Raw genomic sequence first — 23,793 nt, 5'->3', positions numbered from 1 at the left:
TTGTGCCTTTGTTTTCCCTTTGTTTGTGCTGCCGGTGCCTGACAACGCGCTGACTGTTCCTGCCTGAGAAATGGGAGAGTTGTTTCCCAGCTCTTTGAAGAAGTGACTTTTGATCTGGTGCTACCTTATCAGTCTCACATTCTCTCAGCTGGGTTGTGCTCTGAATTCAGCTCGGAGGGGAAGGTTGTGACAGATCTCCCCGTGTTTTGGAGGGTCAGGCAGTCCCTGGTTTGTGGCTCTCATTCTGCATCAGTGGTGCCCAAATTGTTCCCCTCTTCCTTTTGGGCTACAGAACACAGATACCCCAGAATGCTTCCAAGGAACAACCCATTCAGGCTTTACCCGTGTTTGCAGATGGGATGTGTGCTTTGGAGAAGAATTCCTGGAGTTCTCCATGTCCCTTGGCTCCAGCTCCCCTGTCAGCTCAGTGACACATCCCTGTGATCAGTCCAGCATTATCCCGAGCCTCCTGCATCCTGTGAACCTGGCCTGTGGCTCGTTTCTTGTGGACTGCAGAGTTTATAGTGCTAGGACTAAATAGCATTGGGAGTTTCACTGTTTTTCATGTCCCTAGAGGACAGCTGTCCAAGGAAAAGCCTCACTTACAAAATAAATACAAATTGAGTAATAAAAAACCAGGAGGCAAAGATTATCTGCGCCATTCCCTGTCCCAGTGGTGAGTTAATATCAGTAATACCTAAACATTTATTGAAAACTCTTCACTTTGTGTAAGGAAGATTAAGCACTGAGTAGCTCAGCTGTGTAATCCCTAAATTACAGCTTGCAGTGGGCTCCCTTTTTGTGGTGAAATCAAATGTTCCTGGGCTCCCAAGATGCTGGAGAGGTGCTGGGTTTCCAGGGGAGCAGAGCTGGGCACTGGGATTGCTGTGTGCTGGCACACAGTGGCACAGGACGTGGGAGCAGAGGTGTTTTGGGGGAAGAAGTGGAAAGCAGTTGGCTTTGGGCTGCAAATAGGATCTGCTGTTCCCTGTGCTGGGAAGATACTTGGACTTATCACATCTTTGGTTGCTTTGCAGGCTTTCCATGAAACAAAGGGGTGTTTGCAGGGCTGACGTTTTCCTGGCTGGAGCTGCAGGCAGCTCGTTTGCGTGCGGCGCTAATTACGGACATCGGCTGGGTTTCAGTGTTTGGGTTGCTGCTCTCCCGAGCTGGAGGTCTCTGCTCTTCCCATCCTTTGCCGTGGTGTCACAGGGCTGGGGTGGTGCCTGAGGTTTCTTCCTTGCTTTGTGCCACATGAAGTCAGCCCCTGGCAGTGAGGGAAGGACCGCAGCCGGGGCCAGCCCTGGCCAGTGCCAGCTCCTGCTCACTCGGGCGGCTCAGAAGGTGGGAGGGACCTCTCAGAACGGTGGCCACCCCTGTATCCACCTCCCTGTCCCCCTGGAGCCCCTTCCTGGCCTCCCCAAGCGCCCCTGGTGACACCCCAGTGGTGTTGGGAATGCGGAGATGGAATCAGCTCAGGGTAGGGATAACGTGTAAGAGGAGCCGAGCTGCGGGTCCCGGATTTTGGGAGCCCCCTCGCAGCCCCCTGGGCAGGGGAGAGAGGGATGGAGCACAGGATGCCATGGCTCCAGGACAGCCCTGCCAGAGCATGACGTCCTGTGTGAGGTCACACGTCCCCTTTGTTCCAGGGCCTCCATCCCTGTTCCCTCCACAGCCATATTTGGGAAAGCCTGCGGGAAGCTGCTGGCTATGAGGAGCTGCTCCTGCAGCACAGCTGCTCTGCAGACAGCTCCCACCTGGAGGGAGGGCTTCTCCTCACCTTGCTGGGGCTGCCCTGGCCGTGGTTTGAATGCCCCATCCATGGCTGGGATGCCCTGGCCATGACAGGGCTGCCCTGGCTATTGTGAGGATGCCCTGGCTATTGTGAGGATGCCCTGGCTGTGGTTGGGGTGCCCTGGCTGTGGTTGGGACACTCTGATCATGCCTGGGACACCCTGGCTGTGGCAGGGGTGCCATAGCTATGCCCTGGCTGTGGTTGGGATGCCCTGGGTGTGCCTGGGACACCCTAGCCAAGGTTGGGACACCCTGGCTGTGATGGGGGTCCCATGGCTGTGGCAGGGGTACCATAGCTGTGACCTGGGTGTAGTTGGGACACCCTGGCTGTGATGGGGGATGCCATAGCTGTGATTGCAGTGCTCTGATCATGGCTGGGACACCCTGGCTGTGATGGGGGTCCCCTGGCTGTGATGGGGGTCCCCTGGCTGTGATGGGGGTCCCCTGGCTGTGATGGGGGTCCCCTGCCTGTGCATCCTGCAGTGTTTGCAGCCTCACCTCCTCTGTTTGCTCCAGGCTGAGGCACGGGCACAGGAGCAGGGGGACTGCAGGAGGGACTGCAGGAGGGACTGTGTCACCTGGGGTGCCCTGAGCTCAGTGTTCTCCCTGCTGCTCAGAGCCCAGGCTCTCACAGCCCCCTTTCCTGAGCTGGGAAGAGCCTGTGGCCCCAACCTTGGGTTTACTCCTGCACATCCAAGGGGTTTTTTTGTGCTGGTGCTCAGGGGGAGACTTGAACAGGAGGAGGCAAGGCCGTGAGGTGAGGGAGGAGCATCACAGGGAGCCCAGGTGGTGGAGTGACCTGCTCGGGGCCCTGCAGGAGCTGGGAGAGACACCTGGGTCTGCTCCTGGCACTGCTGCCCTGCGAGGGCATTTTGGGAGGGCTCTGCTCTCCTCAGGAGGGCACAGGGTGTACAGAACATGGCAAAGATGCTCACCTCGCCTTGCATTCCGTACCAACAATCAGGATTTTGCTGTAGGAAGAAAAACATTCCATTTTTAGATGAATTTTTGTGAAAAAGTTTTTTTTTTTGGGGCAAATTCCTCAGAGAGAGCGAAGGACTTGAGCCAGCATTTGAAACTCATCAGTTCCAAAGGAACAAATGAATTGTCATCGTGCTGTGACAGCCTCGGGGAGGTGAGGGTGCTCACAGCTGCCTGCCACCACAAAAGGCCCCTCTTGCAGCTCTTGGGGGTGATGTGTGGTGGAGCTGGAACCCTTTTGCCTTGGAGAATCCCTGCTTCAGCATGACTGAAACCAGTAACTGGGGGTGAAGATCTCCATGTGCCATTTCCCACCCTGTCTGTGTTGAAAGGCAGGGAACTGCTGGTGCAGGAGAGCTGTGAGGCTGTCCCTGCCCCTGCTGCAGGACCACAGCATTGCTCCCTGTGCCCTGCACACAGGAAAATCTGTGCTTTTTCAGATTTCCAGAACCCTTTGTGGTAATAATCTCTATCCTCACCTCTGCACACAAGTGCTGCTGCTTCTGCTGTGCTCCCTTGGAGAGGTGCAAGCCAAAAGACGAAGGAAAAAAAAGGAATCTGATCAGCAAAAACCTGTAATTTTTCCTGGCTCGGGCAGGCAAAAGCACAGAGAGTTTTTCCTGCTCTTTTCTGGAAAGTCTGTTCTGTGTGTCAGGCAGGATCAGCTCCGTGCTGCCTTTTGTTCCTGGAGACAGGCAAGTGTTTGCCATGGCAACGTGGGAGGCAGCCTTGGGGCTGTGCAGGGCATCTCTCGGGCAGTCTGTGGGTCTGGCAGGCGATGGAAGGCTCTGGAAGCTCTTGCTGTGTCCCACCAGCCATCTCACGTGTCCCTGTGCCCCTTGTTCTCACCGGTCACAGGGTGTGGAACGGTGCAGCCTGGCTTTTCACAGAATCCTGGAATGGTTTGGGTTCAAAGGGACCTTAAAGCCCATCCAGTGCCACCCCTGCCATGGGCAGGGACACCTTCCACCGTGCCAGGCTGCTCCAAGCCCTGTCCAGCCTGGCCTGGGACGCTGCCAGGGATGCAGGGGCAGCCACAACCTGTGTGATGGGGTGAGAAATGGGAGCACTGCTGGGCTTTGCTGAGGGCTGTGTTTCTCTGGCCCCTCTGGAGCTTTGGTGCCCCTCAGGAGCCTCAGCCTTGATGGTGGCCCTGACCTGGGGCTCCTCTCCCGGGCCGTGCTCTGCCCCAGCCGCGCGGGCTCCGACGCTTCTCCGTCTCCGGATGCTTTTCCCATTACTGTTCTGGCAGGGCTCCCTGCACCAAAGGGGCCGGGGAAGTTCTGCCCTCCCTCTGCCTCCCTCCCTTTTTTTGTGAAACGGAGGCAGAGCGGGCCCACAAATGACATAATGAGAGCATGACATCAGGCTTGGCAGCGGGGCCGCCCGTGCTCCGCCGAACGCGAGCTGTCCCGTGGAACGAGGGAGCAAACAGCAGTGCCCAAAGCCAGCCTGGCCACGGCAGGAATAACCCCCGGGCTGGCACTCGGGGGGCTCCTGAGCATCAGCGAGGGGTGGAGTGGGTGGCACTGAGCCCTCCTGCTCCCTCCTGTTGCCCTCAATGCTCTCGTTCCCTCCCTCGCTCCGCGGCGCTGCTGCGGGGCAGCAGCTGGGAAAGGAGCCAGCTCTTGGTGCCTTTTCCCCCAAAATTCCCCGACTCCATCGGCAGCGGGTCGGGCTGGCTGCCTGACCCAGCCTCGCCCTCTCTGTGAGCTGGGCTGTGGGTGTGCCAGCTCCAGGATGCTCCCAGCATCACACAGGGAGTCCTGGCAGGGCTGGGATGGAGCTGAAGGCTCCCAAGGCTCAGGCTGACGCCCTCATGACTGAATATTCCCTTATTCCCCAAAGCTTCACCTTCCTCACTAAACCACCTCCCTTTTCCAGAAGTATTTGAACCTCTCCCTTTGCTGGGCTGGGAGGTGGAACGTGGCAGTGTGGGGGGCTCTCAGTGACACAGTTTGTGTCCCGTACCGTAGCTGTTGGTGAGTCCTGGTGCCCCATGTCCCACAAAATGACATTGCATGGCTCCATTTTACAGCTGTGGAAACTGAGGCAGGACTGAGCAGCTGTGACTCGTGGCTGCCCTTCTCCAGGAGGCACAGAGTGTTCCTAAAGACCCCCGAGCCACAGGAAACGACATTTTTCTTTCTCCTCGTGAGGAGGGCGTCAGGCTGTGTGTGCAGAGAATGTCAATGGAGAGCCTTGTTTGCTGCTGGCTTCAGCTCTGCTTTGAACCTGCTCCGAATTTCCTCCGGCCTGGCAGTGGGCTGGGAAAATACAGTCGTGGCACTCTGTGGTACTGCCAGGCTGAGCTCTGCCCCACAGCCTTTGCCTTGGCTTCTATTGCTCAGCCTCTCCTGGTTTGTTTTCTTCTCTGCAGCCCAGCTTGGTTCCCAGCCACCTCTCCCATGCCAGGTAGGCATAAGATGATTTTCCATGCACGTTGGAGAGGGAGCAGTGGGAGAGGGCAGCTCCCTGGCTCCTAGCTGGAGGTGGCAGGTGCTGGGTCCACCACCATTCCTCACTTCTCCCAGCTGTCCTGTCACCAGGAGCTCTGCTTCCCTTGCAGGAGGTCAGGGAGGGTGAAAACTGAGGGGTTTTACACCAGTTCCTCGTGGGATCGTGAGGGCAAGGAAACAGCAAGGGGGCTGCCCTGGTTTGTAGGTACCAGTAAGGAATTGTAGGAAACACAAGGGAATTGCCCTGGTTGGTAGGTGCCAGTAAGGAATTGTAGGAAACACAAGGGAATTGCCCTGGTTGGTAGGTGCCAGTAAGGAATTGTAGGAAACACAAGGGAATTGCCCTGGTTGGTAGGTGCCAGTAAGGAATTGTAGGAAACACAAGGGAATTGCCCTGGTTTGTAGGTGCCAGCAGGGAATTGTAGGAAACACAAGGGAATTGCCCTGGTTGGTAGGTGCCAGTAAGGAATTGTAGGAAACACAAGGGAATTGCCCTGGTTGGTAGGTGCCAGCAGGGAATTGTAGGAAACACAAGGGGGCTGCCCTGGTTTGTAGGTGCCAGCAGGGAATTGTAGGAAACACAAGGGAATTGCCCTGGTTGGTAGGTGCCAGTAAGGAATTGTAGGAAACACAAGGGAATTGCCCTGGTTGGTAGGTGCCAGTAAGGAATTGTAGGAAACAGCAGGGGAATTGCCCTGGTTTTGGTGCCTGTCCTGGATGGAGCTCAGCAGTATCTGTGGCAGCCACGGGCTGGGGATCCTTGGGCAGCATCTGAGCTGCAGTGAGGTGACAGTGTCAGGGTTAATTGCAGCCTCCAGGGGTGCAGCCTCTGGAGCTGAGCCCCAGCTCTCCCCTGGGATGAGCAGCTCTGCACGCTGGGCTGTGGGTCAGGGTGCTCAGGTGAGCACACCTGATGTCAGCTGGGCCCTGGAGGGTGCAGGATGCCAGCCAAGGTCCTCTGTCAGCAAATAAAGGACAGTGAGGCACAGGAGCCCTCTCCAGCTGTGAGACACCCCAAAGACAGGATCCCAGTGTCTGACACCTTCCCAAGCTCCCCTTGCCCCACGCTGCCCCTGCAGCCAAGGAGCACCTTGGAAGAGGCTCTTGGAAATGGCAGAGCCCTGTTTTTGTAGCAGCTGAACAGTTTGTTTTGGAGGTTCTGCTTGTCTGGGCGAGGAGCAGGAAGGCATCTGAGCTGAAACTCCCATTTCCTTTCCTTGGACTTGAGGTGCTGCCTGAAAACCAGATGGGCGACGTCCAGGTATTTCAGAGGAGAAGGGAAATATTTGTGCTGGTCTCCCTGGAGGGTGGCTGGTTGGAGCTCAGGTGCTTCCCCACACGGGTGCAGTGGGGACAGAGGGGTTCAGTGTACAGAAGATGCTCAGCAGAGGTGGAGCTGGGGTGTCCCCAGGGAAGGGGCTGTCCTGGCTGGAGCTGCTGGGATCCAGTCCGAGCTGTCTCTGTGCTCGTCTCCCAGCTGGAGGCAGGTTTGGGGGTGACTTTGCTGTCCCCTGTGCAGAGTGTGGCTCAGCCAGGGATGCTCTGTGCTCCTCCAGTGCTGTCCCAGCTGCTCCGAGACGGAGATCGCTGGCGCGATCGGATATTTTTGTTCATGTATTTACTGAGCTGTTATTTTGCACATTTCTTGGACTTCTGTATTGGTATTGCTGGTGAATTTTTCTGAATCCACTCTCAGCTTGGCAAATAACTCCCAGACAGCAAAATCAGGGAAAATAAACCCTTTAAAGAGGCATCCATCCCTGTCACTTATCCCCAGTTTCCTGGAATCGTATGTAATTTTCCTGCCAGTTTGGCAGAATTATTTTCATTTGGATAAATGAAGTTTAAATGTCAGATCAAACCAATAAATAATTGATTAAGGGGTAGAAATAACAGCTGAGACAGCCAGGAGAAGTGAGAGGAGGTGTCTGTAGGAAAAAAGGTGAGAAAGGAGCATGGCAAAGTGTGTCCAGCCCTGTCCTCTCCTGGGAGCTCAGCCAGAAATCCATGAAGGGTAAGAACCATCACATGGGCTTGGAGGAAGTGTTCTGATGCTGCTAAAAGGAAGTTTAGGCCAAAGGAGATTTTTCTGAAAACGACCAGTGAAGTTTATTGGGAACAAGTGGAGACTGATGAACGAAACTTTCGCTTCTTCTCTGAGTGCCATTTAAATTTGGGGAGGAAGATGGTGGGTGAGGGGAGAGCTGGGCTGGACAGGGAGAGTTTGGTTTGGAGGAGCTGAAGGCTGTTGGTGTTACTGGGAGCAACTGGAGACTTTTTTAAGCAGCCTTCCTTTTAGAACGACAGAGTGCCCTGATTTCAAATGGAAAACATTCTTTATTGCTTCTTCTTCCATTTTAAGCTTTTCCAAAAGAGAGACAAAAAGATGTTTAAAACGTGGAGTTGACGCATCAATTTTGTAATTACTGATCAGGGCTTTGGCATGAGAAACACACTTGGAAGTTCATAATAAATTTTTCTCTGAGTTAATTACTACTTGCGTCTAAAGCACTTCTTAATGACTTCTTTGAACATAGATTAGACTTGAATATCTCTTAAGAGGGTGCATCACATTTAGTACCACGTGTGGCATGGTGTAATTGCTCCAGGTGTGCTGCACAGTGGGGGCACATCCTGAGGCTCCTGATCTCTTTTTGCAGGTTATATGAGCAGCAAATGCTTTATGGTTTTGGGAAAGGTGTTTTCTTTGGCTGGGAAAAATGCTCTGCCTTCAACACATCACGTTTCCAGTCAGGATTCTGGCTGGGGTTTGGAGAGAGGCTCTTCTGAGGTCTGCTAGTGGAGGTGTGACAAAACAGGGTTGAACGAAGCCTGAAATTTTTTTTTTTTTCCTTTCCCTAGGGATCTTTCCAATAACAAGATCAGTGGTTTAGATGTTGAGCTATTCAGGAGCCTGACATCTCTGGCAAAGCTGTAAGTACTTGCTGTGCCCCCCCCAGTGCTCCCAGTGCCCCCAGCACGGCTGAGCTGGGTCCTGGCTCGTGTTGCACTGCTTGGCTTTGCTCTTGCTCCACCTCATCTCCCCAGCCCCACGTGCTCCTGTCCATGGGCTCCTGCCCTGAGCCTTTAGCTGCTCACTCCAGTGATTTGGGAATTGTTGGCATTTGGAGTCGGGCAGGGTTTGACCCTCTGTACTGCTGGATGGAGAGGATCTCAAGGCTAGAGAAAGAGAATTATCACAAGATGTCTGTTGGTACTGGAAGGGACCTTAAAGCCCTTGAAGATCACCTTCCACCATCCCAGGCTGCTCCAAGCCCTGTCCAGCCTGGCCTTGGGCACTGCCAGGGACCCAGGAGCAGCCACAGCTGCTCTGCCACCCTGTGCCAGGGCCTGCCCACCCTGCCAGGGAAAAGCTGCACTGACAAGGAAGTTGCTTCTAACATGATGAACTTTTTCTCTCCTTTACAGAGATATAAGCCACAACCAGATTTCTACATTAGAAGATGGAATATTTGATAATTTATTTAATTTAAGTGAAATGTAAGTTCATCTTCTTTGTTTCCCAGTTCTTTATTTAGACCTTTCCTTGAAACATCCCTTCCTTTCCCTCTGCTGGGGGAGGCTGTGCTGACTTGGGGAGATACTGGGCAGGTGCCCACCCAAGCAGCTTTTTGGGGTGTCTCCAGTTCCTTCCTCATGCTGTGTCCTGCTCCTGGGTCCTGTTGTCCTTCAGTCCTGACCTCTTCCTGGTCTCTGCCTGTCTCCTGGCTATCTCCAACCTCTGCTGCTGCCTTCTTGTCTTCCTGGCTCCTCTCCCACACCAGCTCTGCTGGGCTTCTTGTCTCTGACCGTGGTCACTGTGTCCTGTCTGCGTGGTCACCCCTTGGCCCTGGAGCATCCAGTGGTTCCTGCAGCATGGTAGGTCCTGACTGAGGTGTCTGAGTCACTTGAGGAGGTTGTCCTTAAGTGATTCAAGTTCTCAGGTTTTGTTTTTTGATTGAAGTCTAAGTGAAGGGAGATGAGGGGGAGCCACACATTTCTGGGAGGGATCCCTGTAGTCACAGCACAAATGGCAGTTCTGCCTCTGGATGAGCCAAAGGATTAACCCCGTGCAAGCCCTCTGGGCAAGCAGGAGAAAAGCTCAGCCCCACCTTGTCCCTGAGGACACAAAGAGCACCCTCAGCTTTGCAGTTTGGCTCACAAGTGGCTCTGGAAGGACGCAGGGGCCCAGGGTTGGGTCCCAGGGAGCTGTCCCTGCTCAGCCTGGTGGCAAAGTGGTGATTTCAGGGTCAGGGTTGAGCCCTGCAAGTGCCCAGCCCCGCTGGCATCAGCTCCACACACAGCTCCAGCTCTGTCCTGCTCACAGCTGAGTGCCAAAGGCAGTAATTTGGATCAAGCTTAGCTGCAATTAAAGTTTTCCTCTTCTCATTGAACTGCCACATGGAAAGATTATCATTGACTTTGCATTTCTTTTTTTGACAGATCAATTTTATTCTCTTAGCTGTTTTTTAATGGGGCTGTAAATAGTCTCCCCGAGCAGGAGAGGCTGCCCTCATACCCTGGGGCTCTTGCATGGCAGATTTTTTTAGATATATGATTGTGTCTGTCATTTGCTTCTAATTGCAACAATTATTTGTAGAGTTAAAAAAAGTACTTGGAGTACTTGCCTAATTCTAGCCTCTAGAAAAATCACGTTAATTATTGCTTGATTCCCTATTCATTAACTCCTCTCCCAGTTATTCCAAAGCCTTTCAGTGGAGTGGCACAGATGGGAACACACTGCTGTAATTAAGGCTTAGCACACGTCACATTAATCCCTAACTTGTTCTGATCTCCCTCTGACAGAAACTTAAGTTGGAATCCATTTGTTTGTGACTGCAAACTGTCCTGGTTGCCCCGTTGGGTGGAAGACAGAAAAGTGAGAGTCCTTGAGGCGTCAGAGACCAGATGTGCCCACCCCCCTGAGGTGGCCAACCTGTCCCTCTTCGATGTCCTGTTCCTCAATGCCACCTGTGGTAAGGAGGGGCTGTGGGGTGGAGCTGGCTGAGTGGGACTGATGGGCTCAGGGGCAGCTGGGGCCTCTTCAGACCTTGAGTGACCACTTCCACTCCAATTAATCAGGTCACACACTCTGTACCCTGGTGCCCTAAGGAGCAGGGCGGTCACACCCGGGCTGAGATCAGCCCTGACCACAGAGCAGACACCACAGCACTGTGGCTCTGTGACCTGCAGCCCCAGGCTGTCACTCTGCCAGGGTTTGAACAGGCTGACCTCAAGCACTGAAACCTCATGGGAGATGGTGGCACCCGGGGACGTGCTGAGTTGGGAATTTGCAGGTGGCAGGGCTCCACTTTGGGAGAGAATGAACTGCCCTGATCTACAGCCACCTGCTCCAGGGGCATTTTGCTGACTGCTTGGCCAGGAGACATGTCATTCACTGGAAAAGGGAGAGCCCTAAGGAAACTGATCCTGCCTGGATGCTCGGTTACTCTGGAATAAGAGAGAGGGAGGGAGAGCAAGGGCTCCCTATGGCAGGCAGCAGGCCTCTCCTTTAATTTGGGGGCTGTGTGACAGGAGGATGCAGGGGTGAGGAGCCAGAGCTGTGTGACAGGAGGATGCAGGGATCAGGCTGAAGGACCCAGCTGAGGCTGGTGGGAGTCAGCTGAGCTGCCTGGTGAGGAACAGTGTTCCCCAGGACCAAAATCCAGGTGTTGGCTGTTCCTCTTCCCCCAGCAAAGCTACCCCAGCTTGCAGCATCTTGCAGGAATTACCAAAGGGAAAAACACTTGGCGCTGTTACTGCTCTTGATAATTAGTTGTTCCCTCTTGAACTACTTTAAGCCAGTGTGGAGACAATAATGTGAGGCTGCCTTCTGGGTAATTCAGTGTAATGGGAGTAGGCTGGGACAGCCTGCCAGCTCCTGACAGTTCTCAGGGACCGACAGGGGATGAAGAATGACCAGGCTGGTGGTGGAAAACAGAGCAGTTCCCGTGCCGTGCTCCTCTCTGGGGACTGTTCTTAGGAGAAGTGGCTCAGCATTTGCAGGAAGGCCGTGGAGGAAGCTGGACAGCTGGATGGGTTAGATCTGGGAAGATCACACGAGGCTGGAGCTGTTGAGATGTTTGGGGGAGATGTTGTAGCAACCAGCGGCGGCGGCGGCGGCGCAAACGTGGCCGGGCCACGTGGGCAGAGGCCGAGGGAGAGGCCCTGCCTGGGTGTTTGTGGCAGGGAAACGTCCCACCCCTGCAAGCCAGAGAGGGGGGATGACACTCAAGGGAATGAGCTGTTCCTCTGGCCTGGGGCTGTCGTGGCTCTGTGTCCCTGTCCTGGAGTTGTTCCCATGCATCCTTCCCGTGGGCATCCCTGCACCTGGGCCTGGCATTGCCCTCCTCCCCAGCACCACTTCGTCCTGCAAGGAGGGAGACTCTTGGCTCTCCCCATGGAGAAAAGTGCCTCAGGGGGTGGGCCTGGTGGAGGGTCCATCTCTGTCTCCCCTGTGTCCCCAGTGTGCCACTGCACAAAGGTGTTTGGTTTTGGATTTGCTGCTGGAGGTCTCAGGCAGCACATGGTGAAACATTCTGCGCTGACCAAGCCAGGGTGCCACCAAAGGACATCCTTTTGTCATGGTCTCACTTGGTAGCGAGTCCTGTGGGCTCCTCTGAGTGTCAGACTCGGCGGCTCCATGTCCCATGGGAGTGTCAGGCTCTCCAAAGCCCTGTTTTATTTACTGAGTGCTGCTGCTCCATAAATCTCTGTGACTGGCTTGTTATTTCTGTCATCACTAATTAGCATAAAGAGTTTGGAAACTGTTGCTGGGGGATTAAAGACTTCCCAGGCAAGTCTCAAAAAGGAAACGCTCAGAGTAGGAGCTGAGCAGGAGAATTCCATTCCCAGGAGTGCAGGGTGGTTCTCTTGGAGGGTCTCACCAATCCATGGCATCCCAGAGTCTGTTTTGCAAGAGGATCTTGTGTTCTGTCCTGCAGGAGCTCAATACATCACGTGTCTGACGGGAAACTACACCGAGGAAGCTGAGCTGATCATCCTCTTCACACCTGTCCACCCTGGGAACCTCAGCGAGGAGACCTGCAGTGCCCTCTGTTACTCCCAAGACCAGGAATATGGGGGTTTCAGCCCCCAGGGGCAGTGTTTGTGTGGAACTGCCCACGAAACAAACTCTTCCTCCGGCTGTTTGCCATTTTGCACTGAGCATTTGTCTGGGCAGGGCTGTGGTGGCCCCTCACTCGTCCCCTCGCCCTTCCAGGCACAGCTGCCTGTGTCTTTCACGGGGCTCCAGCCCCGCTACAGCCTGCAGCAGCCCGTGCTCTTCAATGTCAGTATTCCCATTGCTGCCAGCACTTTACTGTGGGAATTTGGGGACCAGAGCGAGGTTCTCAACACCACTGGACACACAGCTGTGCACAGCTACGCCTTACCCGGGCACTACAACGTCACTGCCACCCTCCTCGTGGGCTCCAGGCTCCTGCAGGAGCAGGCAGAAATTGAGGTGGTGGCTTCACCCCAGCAGCTGGAGCTGCAGTGTCCTTCCCTGGTCGTGGCAAACGAGAGCCTGGACATCCGGATCCGCAACAGAGGCGGCACGGGGCTGGCGGTGCTCTACGGGATCACCGCCGAGCCCGGGGAGCTGGGCAGGGGTGAGCAGGGCTCCTGGGGGGCTGGAAAGGGTGGCACTGCCTCCTGGGGTCCCCTCCCGGTGAGGGGTGCCTCCTCTGGGCACTCCTGGCTCCCTGAAGTTTTGCACTTTAACAGCGACGGGGTTTGTTGGCTTCAGGGCTGGGACATTCCCGGAGCCTCCCTGCCCAGACTGGGCTGGGGTGTGTGGCCCGTAGAGAGGACATCACCCTTGTGTTCTCTCTGCAGCAGTTCACCCCATGTGCCCCCCCGAGGGCTTGGTTTTCCCGGGAAATAACCACTGCTACCAGCTGGTGGTGGAGAAGGCGGAGTGGCTGGAGGCGCAGCGGCACTGCCAGGAGCTTGGGAATGGAGACCTGGCTTTTGTCAGCAGCCCCGACATCCAGAGCTTCCTGGTGGCTCATGTCATCAGGTGGGTGAGCAGGGGAAGGGTTGGCATCACCTAGGCACAGCTTTTGGCTTCCTGAGGGCGGAGGGATCTGAGTGTGAGGAGATGGTGGGGGTGAGGCTGCTGAGCAGAGAGAGGAGGAACGAGCAGAGCTCGAGCCCTTGCTGGACTTGGCTTCTTTCCTTAAAGGAGGGAGGAGGAGGAATGGGGCAGAATGGCTGGAAATCACACGGAATTGAGAGAGTGGTGGGCTTCGTGTACCCCGTGTTTGTGCCCGTGGATGCCTCTGAAATGTGGAAAGGGATGCTGTGCCCTTAGACACGGCTGCAGCCCAAAGCCCAGACCCTTTCCCCTCCTGTCACTCATCCTGGGAAGCAGCAGTGCTCCTCTCCAGCAGCATCTGTTCCACCTCAGGACGGGGATTTTTAAACAGAGAGTGCTGCAAGTGTCAGCCTTTGATTAAATCCACCCCTCTGAGTGCCCTTTCTCCAGCCAGTCATTCCGGGGGAGGGAGGACAACCCCGAGAGCTCTCAGGGCCTGCCAGCCCTTGTCAGCACTCCCAGCTGGGAGATGGGCTCCTCACAAGCACATCCCAGAGAGCACGTGGAAGGGAAGAGCTGCGTGTGACTTCGAGCGCTCCCGCTCCAGGGCTGACATCCCCCTCTTCCCAGAGCCCGTGCCCTGTATCCTGAGGCTGCAAACTCGTGTTCCCTGCCCCGGGGAAGGGAGGCTGTCCCCCCCCCCCAGGGGCTCGGAGCTGCTCGTGGGTGCCGGGCCGTGGCAGGAATTGCGTGTGGAGCTGCCGGGCTGCGGAAATCGCGAGAGCTCGGGAGGGAACCAGGCTGTTCCCCAGCTGCTGCCCCACAGCCTCTGCTCCCCAGCCCCCTCTAGCCCATGTATTTGTTTTATTAATCCACGCAGATAAACATGAAGGAGGCAGCTGCAGGATGCGATTTCCCTGGTGATAAAAGGCGAATGGGCCGAGCTGCAGGGTTTTGGAACGTGCAGCTCCCTTGGTTTCTTGTGGGGTGATGGCAAAAGCAGAAAGCTGTTTCCCATCAGGGCACTGGGCAGGTCTCCTCTCCTTTGCTCCTGGGGTGGGATGGCCTCCCCAGGAGCAGCATGTGCTGAGCTGGTCCCTCCCTGCCTGCAGAAGCAGAGGATGGGACCATCCAGGGGACCCCACTTTCTGGGCAGCACAGAGAGCCCCTCTGCCCTTCCAAGGGCTTGCTCTGCTCCTCCTGCCCCAGCAGGGCAGCTCAGTCCTTCCTCAGAGGCAGAGGAGAGCTCACATCTTGCTTTAAAAAAAGGGTTGTTCAGAGTCCTCCTGTTCCCCCTGCAGTGGAATGGGCTGGGCAGTGGGGCAGGTTGGGTGCCAGCCAGCAGCTTGTCTTTTAGTTATTCCTTTCTTCCTTTCTTTTTGATTTTTTTTTTTTTCCTAATGACTTGCAGTTAGATCATAGCTGGAATTAGAAAAGGAAAATCTCCACTGAGTTTTCCTGATGGCAGCAGGCAGGCGGTTTCCTACCCTGCTCTCCCCAGTTCCCTGCCAGTGGCTCAGGAGCAGAACACAGCCCTTATTTATTTTTTAATCTCATTTGCAGTGAAAACTACTGATTCATGGAACAAGTTATTTTTGTCATCGTTTTTCAGCATGACCTCATGAATCATTTCATCTGGTGTGAGCCTGGGGGTGGAGAGGCACCAGTTAGCACCAGTTATCTCCCCAGTCTGCTTTGCAGAGCTGTGGTACCACCCTGGGAGCACGCTGGGGCAGGCAAGGGCATGGTAGGATTGATTTTCACCTGCAGGAGGGAGCGTGGAGAAGGAGCTGAGAGCTTGGAAGGGTGCAGGATGTTAATATGGAGAAGTTAATAGACGTTAACATGGAACAAATGCCTCCCTTTCTGCTGGGTGAGATTAGAAACTGCTCTCCAGGGTCTTTGTGGCCGTGAGAGACCTCTCAGCACTTTCCACCAGGATCTCTGCTGGGATTGAGCCAGTTTCCAAATGGGGCAGGGACATTTCATCTCCTAAAGGAGGCTGGCAGTGTCCTGTGTGTGGGGTTCAGCTGCCTGCAGTGCTCCAGCCTCTGTCCCCTCTGCCTGCTGCCTTTCCCTGGTGGCTGAGGAGCTCATCATCTCCAGGAGCTGCATCCAGGAGAACTCCCAGACCTGGCACTGCTGAGCTTTAATCCTGTGCTGGTGCCACTCCCACGTGCAGTGGAGAATGGACTGGTGGTAAATCCCCCAGGTCTGCACAGGAGAAGCACAAGTTTTCTGAGGGGTTCAGCTTTCCCAGGCAGTTCTGCCTGACCAGATTGGGCTGTGACTCAAGGCAGGCTTGGCAGAGTCTGGGAGGGTCATTTGGTGGCAGAGTGGAAGTCAGCCTGAGCTGTGGAACCATGGAATGGTTTGGGTTGGGAGGGATCTTAGAACTCAAACAGTGCCACCCCTGCCATGGCAGGGACACCTTCCCCTGTCCCAGGCTGCTCCAAGCCCTGTCCAGCCTGGCCTTGGATGCTGCCAGGGATGGGGCAGCCACAGCTTTTCTGGGCACCTGTGCCAGGGCCTCAGCCCCCTCCCAGGCTCTTGGGACAGAGGTGGGAAGGCTGGAGGAGAGCAGTGCTGTGCTGTGGAGGGGCAGTTCCTGAGGTTCTGCTGCTAGAGCAGATACTGAAACCCTTCAGTAATTAAAGGCTCCATGAAATGCAGCCCATGACACCCCGATGGAGCTGTTGTTATTATTTTTAGAGAGAGCCATAGATGGCAGCTGTCCCAGCTCTTTCTAATACTCATGATTTCCTGAAACCCCCCCCTCCCCCTTCTTCTTCTTTAATTTTTTAAAAATTTTTTTTTTTTTGCAGGAGCCTCGACGTCTGGATTGGATTCAATGATTTTGCAAGCTCTGGAGCGCAGCAGAGAGGGGAAGGATTTAATCTGGAGAGCTGTCAGAACTGGCTGCCAGGAGAGCCCCATCCCTCCAACGCTGACCACTGCGTGCGCATGGGCCCCACGGGCCAGTGCAACACGGACCTGTGCATGGCCAAGCACAGCTACGTCTGCGAGTACAAGCCACCAGGTGGGCTCTGCTGGCCCTGCTGCCACCCAGGCTGGGCAGGTGTCCCCTCCCTTGCACTGGTGTGGGAAAAGAGGGATGCGTGGAGAGCTTCCTCCAGGGCATCACCACAAAACGAGGAGAGGTTCCTCCAGGGCATCACCACAAAACGAGGAGAGCTTCCTCCAGGGCATCACCACAAAACGAGGAGAGCTTCCTCCAGGGCATCACCACAAAACGAGTGTGACTTGCAGCACTATTCCCAAACCCAACTTCTAGAAACCCAACTTCAGCCCAAAACGAAGAGTTTGGCTTGCTCCAGTCTTTGCCGAGACAGAGGAGTGAAGTTCTGAGGCAAAGCAGTGGAAATAGCTTCTCCCTCTTGCTTGAGCAATCTCTGCTGGTGGCTTGGTGGCCTTCACTGTGTATTTTGGGAGGTGCTGGGGTGGCTCAAAAAGTTGATTAGGTGAGGCGTGATGTGCTGTGCAGGTTTGTGGTTATTCAGCTCTCCAAATCTTCCACACCGGTGTAGGAAGTAAGAAAGAGAAGTAGAACGGCCATGAAGCAGAGGAGAAGATTTATGTAAGAAGGAAAAGCCATGGCCAGAGAGGGCACTGGCCTGGTCAGAGGGGCAGCAGCAGCTGCCCAGTCCCCAGAGAGCCACCAGTGTTTGCCACTGGTGGAAACCAGCTGGTTGTGGCCACGTTTCCCAAAAAGTCCAGGGGCACAGGGAGGATGAGAAGGTGCACCTGGTGCTCAGAAATTCCAAGCAAATCATTAGTTGTCGAAGGGAGAATTACTTGCACAGTTCCTAGAAGTCTGAACATTGCAAATGAAAATGTTATTTGTGCTGGATGAGAAAGAAATCAAGATACCTGTAAGGAGGAGGAAGATACAAGATTCTGGAGCTGCTGCTCTCCTGAGTGGTCCAAGCCCTGCTGCAGCTTCACAGGGTGGAGGGGATGGCCTCGGGCCCTGCTGAGTCTCACGGGCTTTGTTCCAATATTTCCTTTGTCAACAGGAGTTCTCCTAAACGCCGAAAACTTCTTTGAGGGGGACGCTGAGCTGGCCACACAGGAGGCCGTGAGGAACGTGAGCGAGGCCGTGCTGGCAGATCCGTGGCAGGCTGAGGAGGTGAGGGGGGCTTTGCTCCTCCTGTGCTGCCCGGGGGTCCCTGGGGACACGGGCAGGTGAGAGCTGTGCGTGTTCTGCAGGTGCTGCAGTTCCCGGAGCTGGCCTTCAGGCACCAGGGCTTTCTCACTGCCCTGGAGTTTGTGACGCAGGAGCTGCACCAGCCCGTCCAAGTGAGGTTCCAGGTGCACAGACTGATGGATGGAGAAGGTGAGGCTGCTCCTCAACGCCTGTGGGACTCTTGGAGGTGACACCTGGGGCTGGCCTTGTGGCCCCTCTGGTCCTCTGGCCCTTAAAGGCTCAGAGGTTTGGTTCTGGTTTTTTGAGGAGATTAAAGTGTGGGATCCACAGCCTTGGAGCAGTGGTTATCCTGGAGAAAATAACAGAGGAAAAACCTCTCTCAATGCACGAGGAGAGTGTGAGTGTAAGGACCATGTGGAGAAGCTCATTAATCTTCTGAGCTGTACTTTTTACTTTGTGAAGACACATGTCAAATGTGTTCTGGTCCATCTGGCCCCACGGGTTAACAAGGAAGAACATTTTCCTGAGCCCATTTCTTCCTGATGGATGAGATAATCTAAAAAGCCTTTTATTCCTTGTACAACAGCTCAACAGTCACAGTTTTGGCAACAATTAATTCTGCAGCAGAATGTTTGTTGTAGCCGTGGGGTTGGCTGGTTACAAAAGGATCTTTTTTGACACTGACAGGCTGATACTTTGACATGGAAACATTAACTTCAGAAAAGTTGCTTAATGTGTTTTCAATGTCAAGGCCAGCTCTTGCTTTCACTTGGACTCGCTTCTGTTGTAGCACAGATCCTTTCAGAATGCAAATTGGTACGTTCTCACTGGAAAAGAGACAACTTTGGGTTTAATGATCTTGGTGCATTTTTCCAGTAAAACAGGACGTTTATGTAGCAGCAGGACGTGCTGCAGTTGCAGCTTTTGCTAAGAGTGGAGCCATCATCAAAATGGAAAAAAAACGGTGAATTTGGAGCAGAGGAGAGCAGTAGTAGTGTTACTCGCCAGAGTGGCTATCACTGATTTCTCTTTCACTTCTTCCAGACTACCAGGAGGAAAACAATGCTACAGAGCCCTTCCCCAGCGCTCAGGATGACGGGAACTGGACGCTGCTGGAGTGTCCTGCTGGTTTCCAGTGGTGTCCTTTGACGAATCTGTGCTCATCCCACAACAGCTGCTGCAACGGGACCGAGTGTGCCAACAGTTCCTTTGGCAGCAGCCCTGCCCCCGGGTCCCTGCAGCCCAACGACAGCCAGCCCAGCCATCAGCTCCTCAAGGAGTTCCTCTTTGTGGTACCAGCTGGCCCCTCTTCCCAGTACCAGGTCAGTGTTCACTGCTGTGAGCAGTGGGTGGACGGGGCAGTTTTCTCCTGAGGGTTTTGGGTGAGTGTCGCTATCGGACACGAACTGAGTACACAGAAGCTTGGCAAGTTCAAAAGAGAAAAAGAGTAAAATTCAGTTCTGACTTTGCAGTATATAGAATTTTAGAAGTGACAGTGGATTGGAGGGTGAAATTGCTACTTCTCCAACCACACTGGTCAAACTAACAGTCTATTAATTCCCTCTTTCCACAAAGAAGAATGCAAAATAATCATTATTTACATGAACAGTGCGTGAGAACCTCAGTAGAAATACGTAAACATTATCAGAAGGTTAAAGAAATTTCATGAGAACTTTAAAACTTTCAAAAGAACTATAAAAGAAAACACTTTTAAAAATCGGAGCAACAGGTAAGTTTGGGTTGTTCCCGTGTGGCAGGTGGAGCCACTCAAGCCCGTTGGAATGAAAGGACGTGCCCAGTGGCACACGAGCCATGGGCTCCCTGCTGTGCCTGGGGTGCTGGAAGGTGTCCCTGCCCATGACAGGGGCTGGAACAGGATGGGTTTTGAGGTCCCTTCCCACCCAAGCCATTCTGTGTTTCCACGGAAGGGCTGTGCAGATTCCATGGGCTATTCCCGCGTGCAGATGCAGTATAAACCCGATTTCTCTGTTGGCACATTTGATTCAGAGAGGCCAAGGAGGGTGGGGTGGGTGCAGGCCTCCCTGTGCTGTGTTGGCATCTGCACCTTTTCTGCTGGTTCCCACCTGGCAGGAAACCCAGCGTTGTGCCCGGGCGGGAGCTGGGTGCTGACTGCTCTTAACGCCAGGCATTAACCCAGACCCCCTCTCCCCCTCTCTGCAGGTCACATTCAGCAAAGAAAACATCTTTGTCAGGGCTGGGGACGTTTTCAGCATCCAGCACAACGCAGCCTCGGGCTCCTTCCTCCAGTGCCACCGCCGAGCCACCTCCCAGGACAGAAGGAGCTTCTCTGAGTGGCCAGCGGCTTTGTCCCCCAGCCCCGCGGGTCCCCGCCGGGCGAGCGGCCCCGCGTGCTCCGTGCGGGTGCGCTACGCCGAGGAGCAGCTGGTGCCGGTGCTCAGCCCCCACAACGCGGGGCTGGAGCAGCCCGGTGGCTACGTGCTGCGGGCCAGCGTGGCCAACGGGCTCTTCAGCGCCAACCTGTCCTGCGGCTTCCGCGTGGCCTCCCGCGTGTCCGGCCTGCGGGTCATCCACCCGGCCCCCCAGGGCTCCAGGGTCTACCTGCCCACCAACCGCACCACGCTGCTGCTCAAGCTCTCCTCGGGGGTCAACGCCACGGCCAGCTGCCTGGGGGACAACCGCACCGTGCCCTTCGTGGCCACCTGCCCGGCGGCCGTGGCCCCGCTGTGTGCCAGGGAGACCAACGACACCTGGTTTGCCGTGCTGCAGCTGGGCGGCCTCGGGGAGGGCGTCAGCACCCACGTGCTGGTGGCAGAGAACTCGGTGAGCTCCCAGAACATCACGGTCACCGTGAAGGTGGAGGAGCCCATCCGCGGGCTGAGGGCCACCCCCGACCCCGAGAGCAGAGTGCTGCTGAACACGCGGGTGGTGAGTGTTTGCTGCTGCTCTGAACCCGTCCCTCGTGGGTGTTAGCCCTCCCCTGGAGCTGTTCGGGGTGTGTTTGCCTCGGGGCAGGGGGGGGCACTGCTTGCTGCTAAGCTGCCAGGCCGTGCGCTGCTGCAGGCACAGCATGTGGCACCAGCACTGGTGCTCTCCAGCAGGAAGGCAGCTCAGCTGCACGTCCCCCTGGGCCCCCTGAGGCAAGGCAGTGCCTGCTGAGAGGCATCACTGCCTGTCCAGCTCCCCAGGACACCGGAGGCGTTAGGAAAGGCCAGTCTTTGCCTTGTTTTACCTTGTCCAGGTGGTCGTCCCTTGAGGTGTTTAGATCTGCTCTGCTAAATCCTTACATCAGCTGTCTGCAGCTGTAGAGATGTTTCACCCCTCCAAGTCTTGGAGTTCCTCTGGTGTTTGCAGTCTTGTTTTTTCCAGTCCCCCCATCCCCAGAGCTACAGCCCTGGGAAGCTGCTCAGTAGCTGCCCCAAATGCTCTGTACAAGCTCTGGCTGCTTCTGGCAGATCCTGTGCCTGCACCTCTCGGTCTCACCCTTCCTGCTGCCACAGGCTGCTCAGGAGGCACTGTTGGAGTGAAGAGGGACCTGCCCTGTCCAACCCCTTCAGTCTTTGGGTCAGCCACCATCCCTGGAGGAGGGTCAGAGGCTCAGCTTACAGGTGTTGCTAAAGCCAGGCTGTTTCTGCAAAGATTTCAGAAGGTTTTTTAGTCAGCAAGAGGGACCTGATCACAAGAGCAGAGTGCTGGGCTGTGGGAGCAGGGAGTGTGGGGTCTGCTCCCAGCTCTGCTGGGGGATTTATGGAGTCAGGGTCTGCATTTCTCCATGAGCAGCAGAGCCACAGATGATCTGTCACCTCTGTGCCATGTTCTGAGGGCACTGCAGGTGTGGGAGCCTCCCAGTCTGCCTCTGCTCCCTCTCCAGTTCAGCTGGAGATCTCCTGGGAAGTGCTGGGCTTGCTTTTCTCTTGCACTAGTGTGAAATGTTCTCGTGCCTTTCAGAGCTACATCCCTGTGATGGAGGCTGGGTCAGATGTGACTTTCCGATGGACAGTAGATGATAAGCCATCTTTCACTTTTTACAATGTTGTCTTCAACGTTATCTACCAAAGCCCAGCTGTGTACAAGCTCTCGGTAAGCCAAGGCTTTTCCCCTGACACCATTTCACCCCTGGGTTTCCATCTCATCCCACAAACTCCTCAGGAAAAGCAGCAGGGAGAGAAGGCAGAGTTGGGTTGAGGTTTTCACTGTGCTTGTCTGTTCTTTCTCACGGAGCTGCTCTTGCAAATGCAAATAGTTTTTTCTCCTCTTACATTACTGTGCTGTGTTCCTCCTCTCTGCTTTCTCCTCTTTCCTCCAAGCTCCCCTTTCTGTTCATGGGGTGTCTGCGTTTCCCCCTCCTCCCCAGCAGGAATTAGCAGGGAGCCCCTGCTCTGGCTGGCAGGAGATCTGGATTCAGAACCTGGCAGAGGCAGGATGCATCATAAGACTTCCATAGGCAGGCCAAGGCTTCTCCCATGAGCTCCTGTGTTCTCTGTCCTGTTCTCCTTCTCCTGGTGCAGACTGGAGCGCTGGGTTTTGCCATGGCCCCTGAAGGATGGAGCAGAGTCTGGGCCAGGGGAGCTGTCTGTTGTGGAACAGGAGTTGATCTCTGGCCAGCACATCTTTGAGTGTGGTGCCTTGCAGAGTCTGCTCTGGTCCAAGGTGCTGGATCTGCTCTCAGGGTGACTCTTGGCCTCCTGAGCAGACACCAGCCCAGCCCCGAGGCCACGCTCACACTAATTTGCTGGGTGCAGCACTAATTTGCTGGGTGCAGCACTAATTTGCTGGATGCAGCACTAATTTGCTGGGTGCAGCACTAATTTGCTGGGTGCAGCACTAATTTGCTGGGTGCAGCACTGTGCTGAGGGCCTGGGCTGCTTTCACTTGCTGAGGTGCTGAGGTGCTGCTAGCCTGGGGGGCTCTGGGTTCAGTGCAGCACATCCACAGAAGCCCAGACACGAGCTGCTCTTCCCTGCTGGGCTGGGAGGTCTGTTCCAGTGGGTTAGAATGACCCCTCTGCCAGCAGCTCTGCTCTCCTGCAGGTGAGAAGGTAAAGATGCTCTGTCAGTGTTACATGCCTAGAAAATCGTGAGGGTTCTGCTCTACTTCTGTCATGTCTCTTCTTGTGTCCCTTTCTTTCCCTCCTCTGCCCAGCCTTGCTCTCCCTCTCTGTGCCCACCACACCAGGATCCTGGAGCTGCACTTGGTGTGCTTGGTTTTATGAGCTTCTCCCATCCCTGCTCTGTGCTTGCAGCCACTTTTCTGCCACTCTCCCGAGGAAATTGGATGGCTCTTGTCCCCTTGGTGGCAGCAGGTGCCTGTGCTCAGCAGCTGGAGCTGCAGGGCACATCGGGGCAGGCAAAGGGGCAGCTGGCAAGTTCAGAGCCAGAGGAGGCTCAGGATGAGGAGCTCCTCTCCTTGTCCTCTTGCTGTAGCACCAGCCCTTCCTTGAGTGGTGAACATGTGGCCACTCTCTCTCTGCCCTGACCTGCTCACTTGCCCGGTGGTGCTCCTTCAGTCCAGCAAAGCCCCACTCCGAGGGCAGCAAGGGCACCCCAAACCCATTCTTTGTCCCGCTGTCCTTCCCAGCTCACCGCCTCCAACCACGTCAGCAACTTCACAGTCAACTACAACGTGACGGTGGAGATGATGAACAGGATGAGGAACCTGAGCGTGGTGGGTGCCCTGCCAGTGGTGCCCCAGAACAGCAGCGTGGAGTTCAGCGCCAGGGTTCACGTGGACTCGGCTGTGGAGGCTCTGTTCCTGTGAGTCCTCTGCTGCTTGCCAAAACTTAGGATCTTGCTGTGCATGTCACACCTTGCCTGCACAGTTTCTCTTCCCAGGGCCAGCTGGTCCATCTCAGCTGCTGTTTAGTTAGTGTGAAATCTCTGTGGGTGGGGGTCGGTCACACACCTGTAATTCAGGCTGAAATCCTTTCCATTTATGCGAGCATGACACTGCTTTAATTTGGGTTCTTCCTCCTCTCAGCACAGCTGCTGCTTTGATACTTGGCATTCTGCCTCCTGTGTTTTTTTGGGGAACCCAGCCCTGACCTGAAAGACAAGCCAGGAGTCCTCTGGGATTCCTGTGATTCTCCTGTTGTGCAGTGTAACGTGGTTTGCCTGCTTCTCCAGGTGGGATTTTGGAGATGGTGTCCAGGAGACATACCTGTTCAAACCTCCCTACAACAAGTCTTTCCTTGTTCCTGATCCCAATGTCCATGAGGTTGTCATTGAGCACAACGTTTCACACATCTACCAAGACCCAGGTATGCTCAGCAAGGTTCTTTGGGGAAGAAGGGGCTCAGGCATTTTTGGTATGAGGGGTGTACAAGGCACCTTCCAAAACAACCAGGGCTTGGAAATCATTGCCTGATTCCTGAG

At 55.1% G+C, this 23,793-nt stretch overlaps 1 protein-coding gene across 1 annotated transcript in view; it reads left to right on the top strand.

Moving 5' to 3' along the window:
- The window catches only part of PKD1 (polycystin 1, transient receptor potential channel interacting), an 83,435-nt gene that overhangs the window by 25,780 nt on the left and 33,862 nt on the right, over positions 1–23,793 (top strand). The window contains exons 2-14 of the mRNA XM_053957433.1: positions 8,097–8,168; positions 8,664–8,735; positions 10,041–10,210; positions 12,179–12,847; positions 13,074–13,257; positions 16,101–16,315; positions 17,313–17,425; positions 17,506–17,632; positions 18,488–18,765; positions 19,625–20,350; positions 21,371–21,502; positions 23,000–23,175; positions 23,545–23,678. Coding sequence (XP_053813408.1) covers positions 8,097–8,168; positions 8,664–8,735; positions 10,041–10,210; positions 12,179–12,847; positions 13,074–13,257; positions 16,101–16,315; positions 17,313–17,425; positions 17,506–17,632; positions 18,488–18,765; positions 19,625–20,350; positions 21,371–21,502; positions 23,000–23,175; positions 23,545–23,678 — 3,068 coding nt within the window. The remainder of the gene's footprint in view (positions 1–8,096; positions 8,169–8,663; positions 8,736–10,040; positions 10,211–12,178; positions 12,848–13,073; positions 13,258–16,100; positions 16,316–17,312; positions 17,426–17,505; positions 17,633–18,487; positions 18,766–19,624; positions 20,351–21,370; positions 21,503–22,999; positions 23,176–23,544; positions 23,679–23,793) is intronic.

Source organism: Vidua chalybeata, chromosome 16 (genome assembly GCF_026979565.1).
Source record: "Vidua chalybeata isolate OUT-0048 chromosome 16, bVidCha1 merged haplotype, whole genome shotgun sequence".
NCBI lineage: Eukaryota > Metazoa > Chordata > Aves > Passeriformes > Viduidae > Vidua > Vidua chalybeata.
The sequence above is the reverse complement of the archived record's forward strand: the minus strand, read 5'-3'. Positions and strand labels throughout refer to the sequence as shown.